The sequence below is a fragment of the Protomyctophum parallelum genome, assembly GCF_964188405.1.
Source record: "Protomyctophum parallelum genome assembly, chromosome: 12".
Lineage (NCBI taxonomy): Eukaryota > Metazoa > Chordata > Actinopteri > Myctophiformes > Myctophidae > Protomyctophum > Protomyctophum parallelum.
This window is the reverse complement of record NC_139712.1, coordinates 41794146-41813464: the sequence shown is the minus strand read 5'-3', so window position 1 is coordinate 41813464 and position 19319 is coordinate 41794146. Positions and strand designations below refer to the sequence as shown.

The following is a 19319-nucleotide window of genomic DNA, read 5'->3' as shown; positions in this document are numbered from 1 at the left end:
TGCAAAGAAAATCACTCATTGGGCTAAAAACGGCCATTGCCGTCATCACAAATGTGATGATGTCAGCACAATTGGGCAATGGCCGTTTTTAGCCCAATGAGTGTTTGTTTTGCAAAACTAATGCTTTGAATGGATTCAGCATCATGAAACCCCCCTAGTTTGACATGTCACATGCTACATAAAGCATGATGACATTTTGAATATTTTGCCTTCTATAGGTTGTTAATGGTATGGTCACAGATTATGTCAATTATGAAAATTGCTCAACATATGCAAGTTGGCATCCGGCAGTTTCTTCATGCTGGGGACCCATACTAAACATTTATAACATAAAACCTTGGTGTACTCAACATGTCCGGGTTCACAATGGGGCTCTATTATATGGGCTGGCTACTAGACTTAGTAAGCTCCCGGTGAAAAAACAATGTGCATCTTGCCAGTAGTCTTGGTGAAACTCCACATGTGCAACAACAGCCCATTCACATCCAGAAGTGGAATGTTCTCGCCTATGTGAGATGACTAACCACTGTCTGTTACCCTAGCTCCCCTGAACACGTTGTGAATCGTTTAAGATCCTTTTGTAACTATTTTCCCAAATTTGTCACATAAGATGGGGAATGCACATTCACTTTTGATGAATTGAAAATGGTGGGCCCTATTGTAAACAAGTGTAATGCAGTTTATGGTGTCGTGCACTCACAGTTAACAGTTTTTGTATTGAGTTGTCCTTGAAATGTACTGTAATTCTGCAAACTGTTAATAAATCAATCAATCAATCAATTCATGGTAGGGGACAGTAAAATGGTATGGTATTGGTATACGCCATGAGGTTTTTTTAAGATTTGTTTTTGGCTTTTGTGCCTTTTTTATTGATAGTTAGTTACAGTGAAGACAGACAGAAAGAGGGAGAAGGGGAGAGCAGCAAAGGTTGTAATGAACGGGACTCGAACACGCGACACTCTGTCAAGCGAGAGCCTATATGTGGCATGCGCCTGGACCACTAGGCCAGCGGGCGACAACAATATTAGCTTTTTTGCAGCAGCAGATGTTTTTAATCCTGGTGGAAGACAATTCCTTGAGGCTCAAATTCAATAGGATGTAGTCTCTCTCTCTCTCTCTCTCTCTGTTTGAGTATCTCTCTCACTCTTTCCATCCAGTAATACACCTTTGCACAGGATGCCTATTCATCGCCTACTTCCCTCGTCGGGAGATGTATTAGTCACGGCATGTTTTGTTTTACGGGCCAAATAAATGTTCACACAGACTTGTTCCCTCTCGATCTGGAGCCTCGAAATCGGCGTGTCAAAACAATACACAAATGTCCTACAAAATATTGACTTTTCTCAGCTATTCATTGGCAGTGGGTCCAGCTACACACCGTAGCAGGCACAGACCGGCACACATCTGCGTCTGACTGGATTTGGGTACAGTAGCTGACATCTGGAAATTTGAGTTAAGACTTACGCAAGTGTGCCATGGCTCACTCAGCATTACTGTAATGGCCCGAACAGTGAGAGTTGCTCTTGTATTCTAAGTTTACTCGGAAAAAGGTATAATTACTATAATTCAAAAGTGCTGACTGCTCAAGTGTTTGCATCAGTGGAAGAGCTGAAGGGTAAACACAGGTACTGAACGTGCGTGAAGTGAACATTTAAAGAGGCACTCATCTCCAGCACCAAAGCTCAGGGACATTAAGGGGCAAATGAGCTGCATGCATTATGCAAAACTTCTTCAGGGATTTTTCACTCACTGTTCACATAACATCTCTTTCAAGCCCCCTCCCATCGCTCTCTCACACACACACACACACACACACACACACACACACACACACACACACACACACACACACACACACACACACACACACACACACACACACACACACACACACACACACACACACACACACACACACACACACACACACACACACACACACACACACACACACACACACACACACACACACACACACACACACACACACACACTGTACACACAAACACACGTTCACAGGCTCTGGCAGAAGTTACGGTGCAGGCATAAGTGGAAAATGACCCTCATACCCCATCCTGCGTCGATGTGGAGGGGGTGGATGGGGCGGTTTTTGGGGGAGGCCCTTCAGATGTCTGACATGTTTCTGCAGGACCGCAGGCCGCGTGCTGGCGCAGAGCACTGGCTTGCGGTGGGCTGTTTGTCTGTGTGATGCTGGCACGGCCTCCCATTCCCGTGCATCTGGTCCCCATTAGCCAAGCCGAGAGTATAAAGCAAGGAGGCGACGGGGGCCGGGACCACTGCATTGACTGCTTGGATCATGGGGCTTACTATCTGGTTGTGCGTGCTCTGCCTGCAGGCTGGCCTGCTGTCACATGCCCTGGACTGTTCAGGACCCACCGCAGGGGAGGACTGTGTCAGTAAACAGACCACAGGTGGACAGGTAAAGAGTGCACTTTTTAAATGCTTGGTTTCAATTGTAATGGTTGAATAATGTAACGGCTGTAAAGTATCCTAACCTATCGATGCTACGTTAAAGTTGTTGCAAAGAGATACTGCTGGGTTTTATCATTTGAACCCAATACAACACAGGCATTTTGAACTATCATTTGGTTACATGTTACATTATACCACTGACTTCTGCCAGTCGACAGGCTAATACATCTGTATGACTCCATGCATGAAAATGAACCAAATCTCAATGACGAAAGCTACGAAAAGCTAAAGACAAGCACTTTCTGTAATGCAAGTGGGCAAAACGCAGTAAGTTATGACTGCTGTCATCACTTTAGTTGAGCTGCGCTGATGTTATACTTGGCACTGGAATCCGAGAGGGGAAAGCGAAGTTGATTTTCAATTTTATGGAGCAAGAAATAAAACTAAATTTGAGCCTATCACTAAAACTCACATTGGTCAAGTTGCTGTGGCTGCTGCAAGAGGTGAGTGGGACCACAGCAGAAGTATGCAAATGGAAGATGTCGTCTAACTCAGTGGTTCTCAACCTGTGGGCCAGGGCCCAATGGAGGCCCACGAGGGCATTGCAAGTGGGCCACCAAATAATTGCAAACACTACGATTTTTATGTTAATATACTGTATATTTTTAAATAACACTAATATCTTTCTTTTTAAAACTTGAAAATGTTGTTTTCATTGTGATACAGATGAAGAGTAGCTTAAAGTATACAATGTTGATTCCATCGATCGAAGCCGGAACACAATCGATTGACTGATCATTAAAATGCGAACTCTTGGAAGCAGCCACAGCAACTTGACCTTCCATTGTGAGTTACTGATATGCTCCAATTAACTCTAATACTTCCATACAATTTAAAAGCAATTTCACTTAAGAGTTAATAGTGGTCATCAGATATGTGGGCCGGTCGACATTTTCAAGATGTTCAAGTGGGCCCTGATCCAGTAAAGGTTCAGAACAACTGGTCTAACTATTTCTTAAAACCAACCAACCCAAGGAAGTATAATTTCCTTTCCTGTCAGAAACAAAGTCTCATTGTAATGGGTTTTGCAGCCACGATGCCACCACACCAAAAATAAACCACTCTGTGGAACAAAATCCTTCTGCTCCCTTTTAGCTTTTCATGTGGCCGCCGGGCCTGCTATACTTTATACTTGTGGTGGACATTTTTCTGTGGACAAGACTTCGTGTTCTGTCCAAAGTAATCATCCTCATATGGACAACAGAGCCCTGCACAGCTGTAGGAGGCCGCGGCGAGAGGCGCAATTCCACGCACACATGAAAGAGTATACCGGTGTGGGAATTCTGTTCCATCCGTAAGGCGTTGGACGTCACATGTGTTTTTCTCTCCTATGTTTATTTGTAATTGTATTATAGTATGCACAACTTTGCACTTCAGAAGTGGGTGGAACTAACTGATATACCCCGGGGCTGGCAGCGTCTTCTCAAAGCTGTCATTTATTATTTATATGCAAAGTTTATTTTGTCTGTGCACTTTCCCACGGGGGTCACTTGTACAATGGAACAGAATACATTAAGGGAGTAATTTATGGCACTCGTCGACACATAATGCCTACAACAGCAGAAAAACCAAATGGACTGTGGCAAGTTTTGATGAGAGTTGTTTCGCATAATAAGTTGATGAAAAAACTAACATGCTGTGGCTCAATGTATAAAGGAGGACCTGAAAGAGAACTAGTTTCAAATATTGTGTTGCTGACCTCAGTGCAGAAGAATTACAGTTCCTTGTGTGTACCATGCCTGTACTCATTTGTACTGGACATGTCAGTGAGGACAATATGAACAGTCCTATGTGGGCCTGGGGGAAATGGGACACCATTTAGACCTGTAAGAAAGCTTTTCATTCTGTGGAATTGAAACTATTCATGAATAGTTACTGAAATTGTGAAATATCTGGGCCAGCGCTGCTTCGATCCATACATGGCAGACCTTTGTAACAACTGACACTGGCAATTTCTCATTTCAATACCAGCACAATTGGGACACCATTGCCGTATGCAATCATGTATTTGTAGATTAATGAATCATAATTCTGTATGAGAATACAAGCTGTATTGTATAATTCTATGTCCCCCCCATTCTTCTTTCTCTCTGCTCAGCCTGATGACCTGAATCCACAGAGGGCGTCTTCTCCCCTGGTATGTGGTACCAGTTACGTTTACTGTGCACAAGGACATCCTTCACACTACTAACACTGAAAGTCCATTTTCACCGGGAAGTCATCGCAGTGTATATTAGCACAGTCATAGTGGTTGTCAACCTGTGGGCCAGGGCCAACCAGTTGATTCAAATAAACTCAGCGGCCCACCCATCAAGTGGGCCCTCATCCATAAAAGCTTGAGAACCACTGCACTATACTGTACCATGTTGTACTATACCATCTGATTGGGGTCAAGTGTTTTCCCTATAGCTCTCAGATAGTGAATATGATGTTGTGTAATTGTGTGTAAACTACTGAATGGGACAGGGCGACTAAAACATGCAACGTTGTTCATGAAGGCATGCTGTCATACCTTCATTTAGCATGGCAAAGATTTATAACAGACCCAATACAAACCTCTCTGTTTAACATAACAGTAAATTAGCTGGCATTTCTCCGGTTACGGTAATAAATTGTATCTTGAGAGCCATTAATTGAGCTAGCTATAGGCCCCTATACACTGTATCTGGAGGACCATTGATTGAGCTAGCTACAGGACACTACAGACAGCTTCCACAATACATTTACTACAATGCATTCTGACACTTATTCTTTCTCACAGTGACAATACATTTATTACAATTTACAATTTAGGCATTTAGCAGACGCTCTTAATCCAGAGCGATTTACATTAAGCAAGAACAAAAAGCATGGGAATACATCACAAAAAAGCATTTATCATGAAACATGCGTAAGCTAAGAAAGTAACAGTGGAATATCTATATTATGAGACTATACATATAAACTATATATATATATCGATAGCAGCGACCTATGCCTAGATCGATGACAGGCGCAGGAAACGGCTGGGCCCTAGCAACGGCAATTTTCTATAGAACAATAGGGAATGGAAGGACAAGCACCCTGTCTAATGAATGAGTTAAGGATTTACACAAAAGTGATGCATTAAAGGCTAATTAATCTGAGTTAATTGGATATTTTGCCACAGGTTGTTTCATTCTGTGCTTTTTTGTTTTGTAGAGCCCATTCAGATTTAAGAGACATGTGGAGAGGAGGGGTCCCACCCACCTGAGCCAGTTCAACCTTCCTGGGGCATTCTCTGCCAAAGGATTCCCCAACACACTCATCCAGGTAAGACAGCTGTAGACACAGCCATGGGCAGGAGGTAGAGCTAGAGAGCAACCGCATACATACATGTAAAATGTCAAAGTTCCTAAATTGTGTGCATTTCTCACAGTGCTTCTCAAATGGTATGTTGAGGCACACTGGTGCCCCATGGGACAAGTCGAGGTGTGCCTTTGTACATTGTGACAAACATTATCCTTTGTGCGTATTTATATCTGTGTCCGGGGCCAAGGCTCCAAGAACATGAGTCAGCGATGCAAGTTAAGGAGTTTTGTTACTCACCATTTCTGGGTTCATTGAATTCCAGTAGACTACAAAACCTCTGTCACCACCAAACAACAAGATACTTAATGCAACACTACTAAACTTATTGGTTCTTTTTTTTCATCCATCATGCACTTTAAATATCACCATGCACTTTACTCTGTGTTGTATGTTATGTGTATGTTAGTGTTTTTATGTACTACGGTTATAGAGCACCGAAGTCTGACGTCACTTTCAGTAGAGGGCGTCAGTCCCCAGGTTCATGTATTTGTTTAGTTGCATTGAAATCCCCATTGAGGCGATTTTAGATCGCCTCATATAACAACTGTGTTTGAAAAATAAACATGTCACCCCGGCCGCTTCACTCATATGGATATGAAGAATCAACTGAATGAGAGAAAACGCTAATGTTACTGCTGCTGAATTAGTTAGATTTTCGCTAGAAGCAGACTGTATCATATATGAGTGACTGACTGTTGCAAACGATACAGAGACACCTCCCTAACAATAACGCAGAGACAGCTTGTTTATTTTTGGACCACAACGCTTATAGTAGATGATATTAAGATCGCCCCATGTTATTCTCCATAGAGAAATTACTTCCGTGAACCAGGGGAATCGTCGGGATGAGCGAGTTACGTCAGGACTTCGGTGCTCTATGTGGGAGCTCCCTAGAAATGTCGTTGTATGCTCAGTGTATGCTTTGTGTGCAATGACAAATAAAAGTCTATTCTATTCTAAACAAACCCAACAGGATGAGAACTCTCTTCAGGCAATACCTTTATCACACAAGGCCCTGTAGCTCTCCATCTGTGTTCCTGCTTTGCCCACCTCCAACTGCCCTGTAGCCTCCCTTAAATAGGGAGTGGATCCTATACCACCGGACACAAAATTAATTAGCAACAATTCCTCCAAATTCTCCCATAAATAACCCATTGTATAAAAGTAACCTAAACATTACTAAAGATGTGTTACAAATAATTAAACAAGTATAACTCCATAAAATAGCCACCAAAGTAATCAAAAAAGTCAACCAAAGAACAAGATTCCTTTACAGGATCTCCTCACTGGTAAACAAAAACACCTTGAAGACCCTAACAGGAGCCCTCGTACAAGGCCCTTAAAACAAGGCTCCAGTCTCCAGACTTCCCAAAACAAACTGGTCAGGCTCCTACTTGGCCTCACCCCCCGAACCCAACTCACCCCCGGAACCCAACTCACCCCTGACAGGCTGGGATGGCTTAGGGTCGACGACAGAGTACAGCATCTTGCAATGGGTCTGGTCCACAAGATTCGATACACCTCCAAGATACCCATGTAATGTCAAATACTTCCTTAATGTTAACGAAGTCCACACCCACAACACCAGAGGCAGTGCAACAAACCATGTGCAACCCAGATTCGGCACAAACAAGGGACTAAATTATTTTCACTCCTATGCCACCAAAATGTGGAACGCCCTACCAACAGTCACATGCAAATCCCTTGACTCCTTCAAAACCGCTCTGAAAGGGCACCTACGGACAGCTGCAATACGAAACTGACCCCCGTCAAATCTGGTCTGATAAGAGCACATACCCTCGAATTAATACTGTAGCTTTCATTGTCATTCAGTGTGTGTGTGTGTGTGTGTGTGTGTGTGTACGTACGTACGTACGAGAAGACTGTGATTTCCACTTTAGATCTCTCATTGACATATACTGCAATAACATTCATTTTTATACTGATGGTTTTCACAGCATGTGCACCGTCCACCATCTAAGTGTGTGTGTGTGTGTGTGTGTGTGTGTGTGTGTGTGTGTGTGTGTGTGTGTGTGTGTGTGTGTGTGTGTGTGTGTGTGTGTGTGTGTGTCGTTTCAGGCGGAGAGGGCCAGAAGACATCTGCCTCAATCCAGCAATAAGAGGAAGAACAAGCGCAAATCCCGTGTGGGCTCCTTCTCTCTCCTTAGCAACGATAAAAGCACCCCCCTACAGGTGAGTTCCTATGGCAACGCCATACGTAGCCTGCGTATGTACAGCTAGGGGACAGCTGCAAGTGTGTGAATAGGGTGGCCCAGGGTCGTCACCATGCTGGCCTGTGATCGACATTTTTGTCAGAAAAGAATGACAATGAACAGTTACCACACATAGACATAGCCCTAATTTTATACTACGGAAAACCTAATACGGTTATACGTATATATGCCAAAGTGCTACACATTTTAACCCATTGAGGATGGAAACCCCTTTTTGTAACTGTACCTTTCAGGACCAGAACCCCTTTTGGGGTAGTTGTTGCTATACTGTATGTGGACATACACACACCTGTCGATGTCCTGCCTGCATTCTAATGATTTCACTGTGCACTTATCCTTGAACCGTGTGTGTGTGTGTGTGTGTGTGTGTGTGTGTGTGTGTGTGTGTGTGTGTGTGTGTGTGTGTGTGTGTGTGTGTGTGTGTGTGTGTGTTTGTGTGTGTGTGTGTGTGTGTGTGTGTGTGTGTGTGTGAACTGGCATGTCCCATTCTGTGCTCCATATTGTTGTCATTTTTTTAATCTGAAGGTTTTCAGAAAACTTAGGTCAGGATTTAGAAGGCGTTTTTAGTTAAAACTATACTATACTTTCTGCAGTATTTCAATCTGTCTCCTAGCTATTCTGGCATTTCAAAAATTGGATCTTATCAGTACCGTCAGTGCTTTCATCGAGCACTACTTTAACAAAATAAGAACATTATAGTTCATTTATTTATTTCCAAAATTAGAAAAATTGCCACGAACATGGACAAGCCATTTGAAGTTGATGACCCCTGAAATGGACTCTGAGAGCGTAAAACAGACCAACCATTTTGGGTAAATGTTTTATGCTCTCAGAGCATAAAAGGATTTCACTGTGTGAATGTGAAAGAAGTGGTCTTTGCTGTGCTCGCTGACAACTAGAATATGTTTTAGAAAACGACTCATTCAGCGTGCATGTCAGCAGCGTGAGTAGGCAATTTGACGTGTGTGTGAGTTCTGTTCTGTAAGTCTGTGAGTGACTACTGTATCTCATCTGACAGAATTATCACATACGGTAAGTGTATTTTGCACTGTCTAATATTGAATGGGAATATCCTTCAAGGTCGTCCGAGCCAGAAGACAGGTGAAGAGCCAGCCGCCTAAAAAGGGGAATGCCGGGGCATACTCTATTCTGGTGAGACATCCTAAATTATCACTTCCTATGTGGGTCACACATACAGTATCTATTTGTTACACCAAGTCCACTTTCATGGTTGGGAGGATTCCAATGAAAATGTTGTCAACGATAACCACTTGAACCCTAATATCTATTACTACAAATATTTGGCGAAAATAGAACATCTATACGCTTGTATATAGTCTAATATACAGTAGATGTGCTTATAGATAAGCAGAGGGAAATAGTAATAAAACATGGACTTAAGTAAAAAGATGTAGCCTAACCACACCAAAGGGTCGAGAAAGTTTTAGCGTTGTCCCATGCAGCGGTGTGATATGTCCTGTTGCACGTTGACACATGTCGTCCCAAGTGATTCAACTAGTTGAATTCAATAGCCCAAACCACACCAAAGGGTCACCATGCAACTCCTCTCAACCGATTGGACCCAAGGAGTTGCATGGCGACCCTTTGGTGTGGTTTGGGCTTAACACTTGTTTGAGACCCTACCTATGGGGGACTCACACAGGACAATGGTTGGTAGCAATCTGTTTTGATTAGCCCATTAGAGTCCAATGACATGCATGTATTAGCCAGACTTCTGTTCAATATTTAACTGACATGACACTGACTGAATGCTCTCCAGGGAGATTCGCAGAACGACGGGCAGAACGACAGACCCAAGAGGAGTACAAGAAGAGGAGGAACACAGCGAAGGAGACCTGTCAAGAAGGATGTTTGTTAACAATAACTGTATTTTTTATTATGGCAAGGCCCGGGATTCCATTTAAAAAAAGAAATAATAATAATCAATTAAACCTTTTTTTTTTTTAAATATCAATATCAAACATATCAGACAGTCTACATTTCCCAAAAGGAAATGCATGTATTTAATTCAGTCCCCACCAGCCATACAAATGAAAAGAGAAGGGATATCAAATAAACCCAAAGCCCAATTTGATTTTGACAAGATTACAAGTACCACCACTAGAACAACCCAAACCTATTGACCGAACAACCTGATAAGTTTGTCTACGGTCTAAGTTCAAAACATCTTGCCATGTGTGTCCAATCTTACCGTTTCAACGGTATGCTAGCTAACGTTTACAAGCCAGTCTGGAAGCATATTAATACTTAAAATGTTTTTATATATTATTCTGGAAGCATATTGATACTTTTTATGTATTATTTCAAGCATCTAATATATACCTGCATGTATAGCCAGCCTACTCTTCACCTCAAAGGATTCCATTTCTTGGAGTCAACAAACTTGTTTTAAAATATTTTATCAGAGAACTTTTTTTCCTCTTCTATAAACTCATGATTTAAGATTGAGGATATATTTTTGCAGAAATATTTCTTTTATGAGAAGTTTGTTTCTATCAGATCTCAATAAAGTTTTAGTCAAGGTGACTGTTGGAAAAAAATATTGTACTCAGTCTTTAAATATTAAGATATTAGCACTAGTTTTTGGGTAAAAAATTTGTAATTATTCAAGAAGTATTCAAAAAGTGCTAGATTTTTTGAAAATAGCAGATCAACAAGCACACAATGCATCGCAACGATGTGACATGTGAAATTGTAGATCGACTATTTTCAAATAGCCGACCCCCTGGAACTTTGAGATCCACCGTTTGACCATTTATTCGAGGCGTATTAGAAACTGCATGCCAGTCTTAGTGGCAGCCTAACATTTTCCTTCCCTCTCTCCCAGAATCACACCATACGCTTCCTACACATGGCATAGACGAACGTGCCAGGACTTTGATTCAGAAAATGACGGATTAGAGATGGTGTAAATAGCACTGAGCAAATAACAGATGGAAAAGTGGTGCAGGTATAGCGAATGCTCAGTGCTTGGCTGACAGAAGGGCAGGAACCATTCCCAGTCATCCATTAGTGGCCACTTAACCACCTTGTTTAACCACACACACACACACACATTGTCAATTATTTCGAAGATAAATGATCTGCAAGCTCACAACACATTTTGGAAGAAAAAAAACTTCTCAATCTTCCAATTTATTTATTTTTCGCCTATAATGACATGTCCAAAATTGGGACGACAGGGTTAAAGTGGTTAACAGACTGAGGGCAATTAGCTAGTGGGAAAGAGAAAAAAAAATAGAATGAAAATATAGTGCAGACAATCTGTTTCAGGAGTCAAAGCGTGTCTATTTAAAACACCCTCTGTCATTTTGGGTGCATTTGTCCAGAACTGGAAACTTGCAGCATGGGTCTGGGACCAAATGGGTTGTTTGAGTATTTCTGCAGGGCTCTCGGGCAATGACCTCAGCTCTTTGCACAGAATCACTTCTTTGTGGGCAGAGAGGAAAACGGGAGCTCTGGTGAAGGCAATATTTGGTGAGTATATGTGGGCCTAACAGCTAGCCTACCAATTGTACCTAAAATAAATGTTCGGTAAACAGAAAATAAATGTTCGGTTACAGTACAAAGTTCATCCAATCAGAAGAGAGAACCCCACAAAGATTTATCATCATGTGTTGAAGTGTTCCAGTTCCAATGAGTTATCTCTCCTGATTGGTAAAGGTGAACCACAATCTAAATAAAGTAACATGACTCATCCTACGTTCATGACACACTAATTGCGCCATTGTTATGGTTTGGTTTCACAGACGTCAGACGCATACACTCAAAATGCCAAAGCAACAAACAACAAAACATAATATGTTATTTAACATAACTAAAACGAATATATGAACAGCTGAGATCCCTCCCTCCATGCAGCTTGTGTAAAATAAGCAATGTAAAATACATTGACAGTTCTGCAATGTATAGCTAGTTCTTATCACCTGTATGTGTAACAGCTCAGTTCTGTCAATTTATTTCGTAGACTCTGGTACCTAAATATCACACTTAAATCACATATTTACCAAACAAAGTGCCTTTACATATAGGAAAGCTGCAGACTGTCACATGGTGTGTGCAGACCGAAGCTTTCCTATATGTAAAGGCACTTTGTTTGGTAAATATGTGATTTAAGTGTGATATTTAGGTACCAGAGTCTACGAAATAAATTGACAGAACTGAGCTGTTACACATACAGGTGATGTATAAGAACTAGCTATACATTGCAGAACTGTCAATGTCTCAAGGTCAAGGTAAACTTTATTGTCCACAAGGAAATTTGTCTTGGGCTTTCACCCCAGCTACAGCCACACATAAAACATCAATGACAACAAAAATACATTACATTACCTTCTAAATACAGAAATACATCTCTATAAAAATTCCCCCTCCCCCAGGATGCTTCTATGTAGATTAGATTAGTTTAGGTTGCACCTGATAGTATTTATATCAGACTTAGATGTTGTGCATGATCTTAGCTTACACGCACAGCGAGAGAATGCACGCACGCAATCTGTTCACATTGCAGCCGCATTAACCACTTCAACTCTAGCATCCCTATTCTGGGGAGGATGTTTGCTGAAAATAGCTGATGTGCAAGCTGTTCTACAAGCCGTTGTAAGCTTGAATCCGATAGTTTTGACTACGTGATTTGATGTAGAGAGAATATATAATAGAGAGGGTTTATAAAACAGCATCCCGTATCCACCTGGAACCTTATACAAACATACTGAAAGCATGCTGGCTGACAAAAACCCCAGACTGGGCTCACACTTGACATTTCCTACAGCGATGTTCAAGGGAGAATTTGAGTTCAGTTCTTAAGCAGTACTCTGGACATCTGGCATTTGCAGCGTATGATCAAAATAAAGGAAACACAAGCTTCTCTCAATGATGGTGACTCTATAAGCGTATGGAGTGCTTTTTCTGACATGAATCCTGCTTCACTCATCTCCTAGTAGAGGGCAAATTTGACGATATAATCACCACTAACAACATTAAGTTGCGGCACCATCTGGACCTTCCATCTACAGTATTATAACTGTGGCTGAAATTACCTTCTCGCATGCCATCCCTGAATTTACCATAAAGGGCTCTCTCTGTTGGCTTCGTATAATGCATGTTGCCATCTAGAAAATAACAATGTTGTTGATATGTTCTCCATATGTTGTTGATATGTTCTCCATATGCTCTGGCATATGGGGATCATCATCACTGCCGTGCTCTGAACCATTTGTGTGACCTACAGTACTCATGCCTAGCTGACAAAGAGCATTGTCATTTTCAAAGACACCACCAGTGCCGCTGAGAAAGCAATGAAGAGAACCACAAAACATCTGTTAGTAGTGATTCTAATTCTCCAAAACACCCCAACCAAACCAGACTTTACATTAGTATTTCCATTATTTGTTTTGCTTTATTTAGACAGGTCAACAAAGAGACAGGAAAGGGATGGGAAGGACATACGTGTTGCATGTCCTTCCCTGGCCTCCAGCTTGAATCAAACCTTGAAAGCATGACTACGCAATATGGATACACCATCCAGTTTTTAAGTAGTGCAGCCACTCCAAGGATCAGCAATGTGTGTCCCTTTGTATGTCTGTATGTATGTTTAGAGTACCAACAGGTGACAAAGTGGCGCTGTTGAGCTTCACACTGTGCACTGGTGCATGATGGGAAGCTGATTTGTAGTGCAACAGTAACACCAGTAGTTTTTAGTGTAACACCAGCACAGAGCACAGTGCAGTACACACTACGGTGTAGCACATGCACAGGTGCATGATGAGAGGAAGTACAGGACATACTACATAGTCCGACAGCCAATAGTCCGACAACCAACAGTCCAACTACTCCAATAGTCCGACAACCAATAGTCCGACACCCCAACAGCACCACTCAGTTCAGAACTTCAGACGGGTCTGATTTATTTTTTTACCCCAACATGTATGTAAGCGTTAGGTCAGAGCAGACACAGACCTCAGTGTGTTTTACCCCAACATGTATGTAAGCGTTAGGTCAGAGCAGACACAGACTGCATCAGACTGCAGAGAAGCCTGTCAGATGTGAACCGTGCTGTCACCTTTCCTGTTTTCCCTCTACACCTCAGACTTCTGCTTCAACTTGGCTATGTGCCATCAACTGCAGTTCTCAGATGACTCTCCATCACAGTGGACAACTAGAAATGCACTCTGTCGAGGTGCCAACTTAAAGTTGCATGCATGATAGGGTTGAACTCTAAGTATATATATTTTTATTTTAACTTGAACTATTCTTATCTCTCTACGCTTATCTGCACCTATCCTGTGTTTCATGATGCTTTTGCTTGCTGTTGCTGCTACGATATCTGGATTTCCCCACAGATAACAATAATGTTTTACCAATATGTTATCTCATCTTCTTAGATCTTACAGAACTGTGCACTGCAGCACTTGGTCTAACAAAGAGATAATATCTCACTATAAGGTGAGATTTGTCATATGTATTTGTTTGACAAGGTGAGGAGAGGAGAGGCTCTGCATTTCTGCAATGGCTGCTCTTCTGTCATGCAGAATGTCTCTTCTCCCTTTTCTCTCCTGTCAAATAAAGAAGAGCCGACCTCCCTGGTCCCTGACATCACCTCCCCAATCGTCTCGTCTAACTCTCCTGTCAAAACTTCCTCAACCTCTCCCCTCAGCACTCCTGTCCTAATGAAAGGGAAAGAGTGACACATCCAATGTATTGTGTAGGCCTACTGTGTGTGTCCGCACGTGTTTGTGTGTGTGTCTGTGTCTGTGTGTGTCTGTATGTGCAACTGTGCATGCATGCATGTATTTGTGCGTGCATACTAGTAGTACTATTGTGAGTGCCAATTGGCATTTAAAGAATAACCATCCTAAAACATTTATGTCCTCCACACAGGTACAGTATACTAAAGCACTTGAGTGAGCGAGAGAGAGAGATAAAGAGAGAGAGAGTCTGTGATGTGTGTAACTGATAACAATGTTATGACGTGAGCACAGTAGCCCGCTGACCTTTCAGCATCGATGGCAGAGGGAGGCTTATTTGCTCACAGAACTCATTGTTTCTATATTGACTTTTCCTGGCACTGTGTCCAACTCTAATTATCAGTAAAGCTTCGGTCTGCACACACCATGTGACAGTCTGCCAGCTGCAATGTCCTCATTTTGTCACAGATGAACATTTTCAACATGACCCATTGTAGTGGTATTTCAAGAGCACTCAAATGGGAATAGTTGCCATGATAAAAAATAATATATGTATCAACCACTACATAACTACTCACACAGGTGGAATTCAAGGACCTAATGACACACAGGATGGAGACAGCAAAGTTATTCTTCACATGCATGTTTCAAAACAAAATATATAAAATCACTCCTTATACTTTCTACCTGTTAGTGTATATACAGTACAGTACAAGCGGAAAACATCTGCTTGTCTGGCATAGCCAGGGTTATTGTGAGCATGTCTGAAATAAGTGTCAGAGCTGAAATTGACATGTAAATATGAAATAAATGCTTAAACATGTAGATAGGTGTAGAAGAACAGAAGTGAACCTTTCAAGTCTGTTTTCTGAACCACCAATATGTCAATTTCAACCTATGATTCCCTGCTTTCATATTTTCATATTTCAATATTTCATATTTCAAACTAAAACTAAAAGAAATCCAATGGCAGTCCCTCAGTAAAAATTTGGTCACAAATGACGGCGAGTTGCTCCGAATATCCCAACAGAGTTTTATGCAGGCTACACATGAGCCGACATGACATTTTTGATGCTGACCTTCTATATCAGCCTATTTTAGCCTTAGCAACACACTTTTTCTGGATTAGTGCAAAATGCTGAATATTATGATACATCTTTGGGGATTCATGTAAATGCTAAACTCATGCGATTTTGCATATCTGCGCAGATGCTAACCATATACTGTATGGGCAATTCCATTTAATCTGTGTGGAGTTCATCAGAGTGTTCCCTGTTTGAAAATGATTGATACCTGCTGAGTCACTACAAGCCAATCTCTGCCCTGCTCAGTGCATTAAAGCAGAAAATACTGCTGACCTGCTGCACACTATATGAGGCCCAGAGAAAACTGATTTATTAAGAAGGGAATACGCCCAGACAGGGTGAATCAATCTCATAGCTGTGGATTAGAATAGGATGGTGTGGAGTGAGAATGAAGACAGTGGCTCTTCTGAAGAGCATGTCCCGGGGAGTAGAGCTGAGGCGCCATCTTAGATGGCTGACTAATGCGTGGTAGGAAAACCTAAGGTGATCATTCCGACTCTTCCGAGCTCATACTCAAAAGTAGAAGGTAAATCATCGTTATTATCGGGCAAACAAGAGTAAGATAAAGATACTAGGGGCTCCATCTTGCGGCAGGGGCCCCTTTTCCTTAATTTGGGGATTTAGTATTGTGTGAGAGGTGTAGCCCTGTAAAATGTGTTATCTTGTGCCACAGCCTAAGTCCCGAAAACACCTCAAGGTTCAAGGTTTCTTTATTTTGTCTCCCAAGAGAGAAATTTGTCTTGGACTTCCATTACCCCTTACATTATGCATAGGTGTGGTTTGGGTGTTACAATGATTAAACCAATCACTGTGCCTCCTGCCATTTCCTTTAAGAGATCCATTATCCATTTAACATTATGCCCAGTGATTTACACTATGGCCCATGGCCATGGAAGAGTGACAAACGTTGCTGCCTTGAAATATAGCCTAGTTATATTTGATACAGCGGCCGGGTTGTTTTGTGTCCAGTAGCTCCAACACAGCCTCACTCGTGCAAATCTAATAACTTCTTGACACTGCTGAATTGAATTCCAATCACAGAAATTTGTGGAGAATTAAGACAGAACGAGACCTCTGAGCTGTGAATGTTGTGCAACATGACTCAAGCCGAGGCAGCTCAGGTCTCACCGTCTCAGAGTCAGGAGCTCATCCTTTTATCAAACAGAATTTGCATTAGGGGTGGTTTGAAGAGGCACTTTCCATTGTCCTAATCCTGTGTGCATAAGATAGCAAATATAGGGAAAGCGCATCAACACGCCTACAGACACACCTCCACCCGCAAATATAGGATTCTGCAAAATGAATAGTGGGTTGTGTGGCCGCAAGATAACGTTTACGCATAGTGGAAGCTCCTAATGCGTAATTCACGGGAAATGTTAATTACTTGAGGATAAAGCATGGCATAAGATGGAGCCCTAGAGATACAGACAGAAGGAGATATAAAGACAGTGATACAGAAAGAGAGGCCAAGGGAGAGACATAGACAGTGATGCTCAGCCGGAGCAAAGTGGGATTAACATGTGACTGACTTTTCCCTCTGCTTCTCAGTGACATGAAGGTCATAACTGGCTGGGATGCAGATGGGGCTGTCAGTCGTGTGGAGAGCTTAGGGGGCAGCACTGAAGCAGGGAATTAATCCTAATAAAACCACAGCCTTTCAACTAGTAATAGGAGCTTTGGAAGTGGAGTGTGTGTCACGTCCTCACATCTCAAGGCCTGCCAGGAGGGAGGGCGGCGAAAGGAGCAGCGAAGGACGTGAGAGGTATAGAACCCCACAGTCCAATCCTCAGTGTTAAATTAACTCCATTGGCGTCTCCAGTCATCTCCATTCTACATACTACATCTGGCCAGCTCATTTGTGCTTTCTGCACCAGCATCTTTCTTTAGCACAGCTTCCTTTTGAGTTCCCAGTGTTGATGTCAGTTACCGACTACTCTCATTCTCACAGCTATCTTCTCTGATACACTTGGTAGGTAGCCAACAGCTACCTACCAAGTTGGCTATATAAAATGCTGAAATTCCTGACATACCCCACCCCATCACCTCATTAACTGTGTGCAAATTAAAACTGTAAATGCATTGTACAGGGCACAGTTAACATAAGGAACACAACATTCCTAATTTCCTAGAATGTAACGCTTCCCAAGTAATAAGTTAGCAGGGGTCTATGATTAAAATATAAAGTATAATATAGAAATCACACCTGTGTGAAGTGAGGGGCGCTCTTATCATCATGGCGTAAAATAGACAATATGCCTATTTGCTCAGACACTATGACTCTCCATTCATATAGTCATTAGGAATTTAATGTTTGTGTAGGACAAAACTCACACCTGTGTGAAGTGAGGGGCGCTAATATATTAGAGTCTAACTCATGTTGATTAGGTGATGTAATGGTGATGTAAAACAAACGGTGCCAACAAACATTAAACGCCATTAACAATAAAGAGACAATATATTTTCCCTTCATTGTCAATGTGTTTACTGAACAAACTTTGAACTAAAGACAATCATTAAACCTGTGTATAGGAGGGGCTAGCGCCCCTCAAAAATAGACACTATGACGAATTGCTCAGACACTACGCCGAAACATTCTCCATTCATTGTCAATGGGACTTTTAGGACAAAAATAGAAACTACGACGATTAGCTCAGACACTATGACGTAAAACTCTCCATTCGTTGGGAATTTAATGTTTGTGTAGGATGGAAATCTACACTAATAGCTTAATATAGGAGGGACTAGCGCCCCTCAAAAAACACTTAAAGTCAAAGTCACCACATTAACTTGGAGGGCTTTGGCAAAGAGGCGAGAAGAAAGACACCTTTTTAGCTTGCATCAGGAGAAAGAGCCCTGCTTCCACTTCAAACACATTGTAGAAGTCATTTTGGGAGATAAAAGGAATAGCAAATCACTTTTGATTACCGGGATGATTGGAGTTTTGCAGTGTTGCAAGGTGGCACAGATAAACGTTCGTTATGTCACCGATGGATGATAACAAAATAAAAATGCCAACTGCTGTATGGAGGGCTCAATCGAGCGGGGATTCAACCCCAGTCTCCCACTCGCCAATAGGGCTGAGCCCGATTGGCAGGGCTGTTGTGGGCTGGGTCTGGTGTGTGAGACTGTGTGTGTGTGTGTGTGTGTGTGTGTGTGTGTGTGTGTGTGTGTGTGTGTGTGTGTGTGTGTGTGTGTGTGTGTGTGTGTGTGTGTGTGTGTGTGTGTGTGTGTGTGTGTGTGTGTGTTGGGGCAGTAAAGATGATTGTGATTTTGAAAATAATTAAGTACTTTACCTAAGAAGACACATGGTAAACCAAAATGGTTGCCAAATGACTTGCTGGCTCATAAAACTCAGAGTGGAACATACTTTTGTCAATGGGGGGCTTTATCTTTCTGGGTATTATGGGGGGCATGAGGTTTTCAACAAAAGACTGTGTCCCAGCATCAACCTCAACAAAGTCAGAGAAAGG

At 42.0% G+C, this 19319-nt stretch overlaps 1 protein-coding gene across 1 annotated transcript; it reads left to right on the top strand.

Moving 5' to 3' along the window:
- Nucleotides 1–2206: 2206 nt before the first annotated feature.
- Nucleotides 2207–10014, top strand: LOC310868154 (uncharacterized protein). Its single transcript, XM_083778423.1, has 6 exons — nucleotides 2207–2440; nucleotides 4592–4630; nucleotides 5674–5784; nucleotides 7903–8016; nucleotides 9138–9209; nucleotides 9838–10014. Exons 1-6 carry the CDS (start codon nucleotides 2318–2320, stop codon nucleotides 9934–9936), a joined length of 558 nt encoding a protein of 185 aa, XP_083634549.1. The 5' UTR covers nucleotides 2207–2317; the 3' UTR covers nucleotides 9937–10014.
- The last annotated feature ends 9305 nt before the right edge of the window (nucleotides 10015–19319 follow it).

Excerpts from the sequence above, each read along its gene's own strand:
- LOC310868154 (XM_083778423.1), top strand. The coding sequence starts at position 2,318 with ATGGGGCTTACTATCTGGTTGTGCGTGCTCTGCCTGCAGGCTGGCCTG. Across the intron at positions 4,631-5,673 it reads AGAGGGCGTCTTCTCCCCTG|AGCCCATTCAGATTTAAGAG; the intron begins GTATGTGGTACC and ends TTTGTTTTGTAG. Across the intron at positions 9,210-9,837 it reads CCGGGGCATACTCTATTCTG|GGAGATTCGCAGAACGACGG; the intron begins GTGAGACATCCT and ends AATGCTCTCCAG.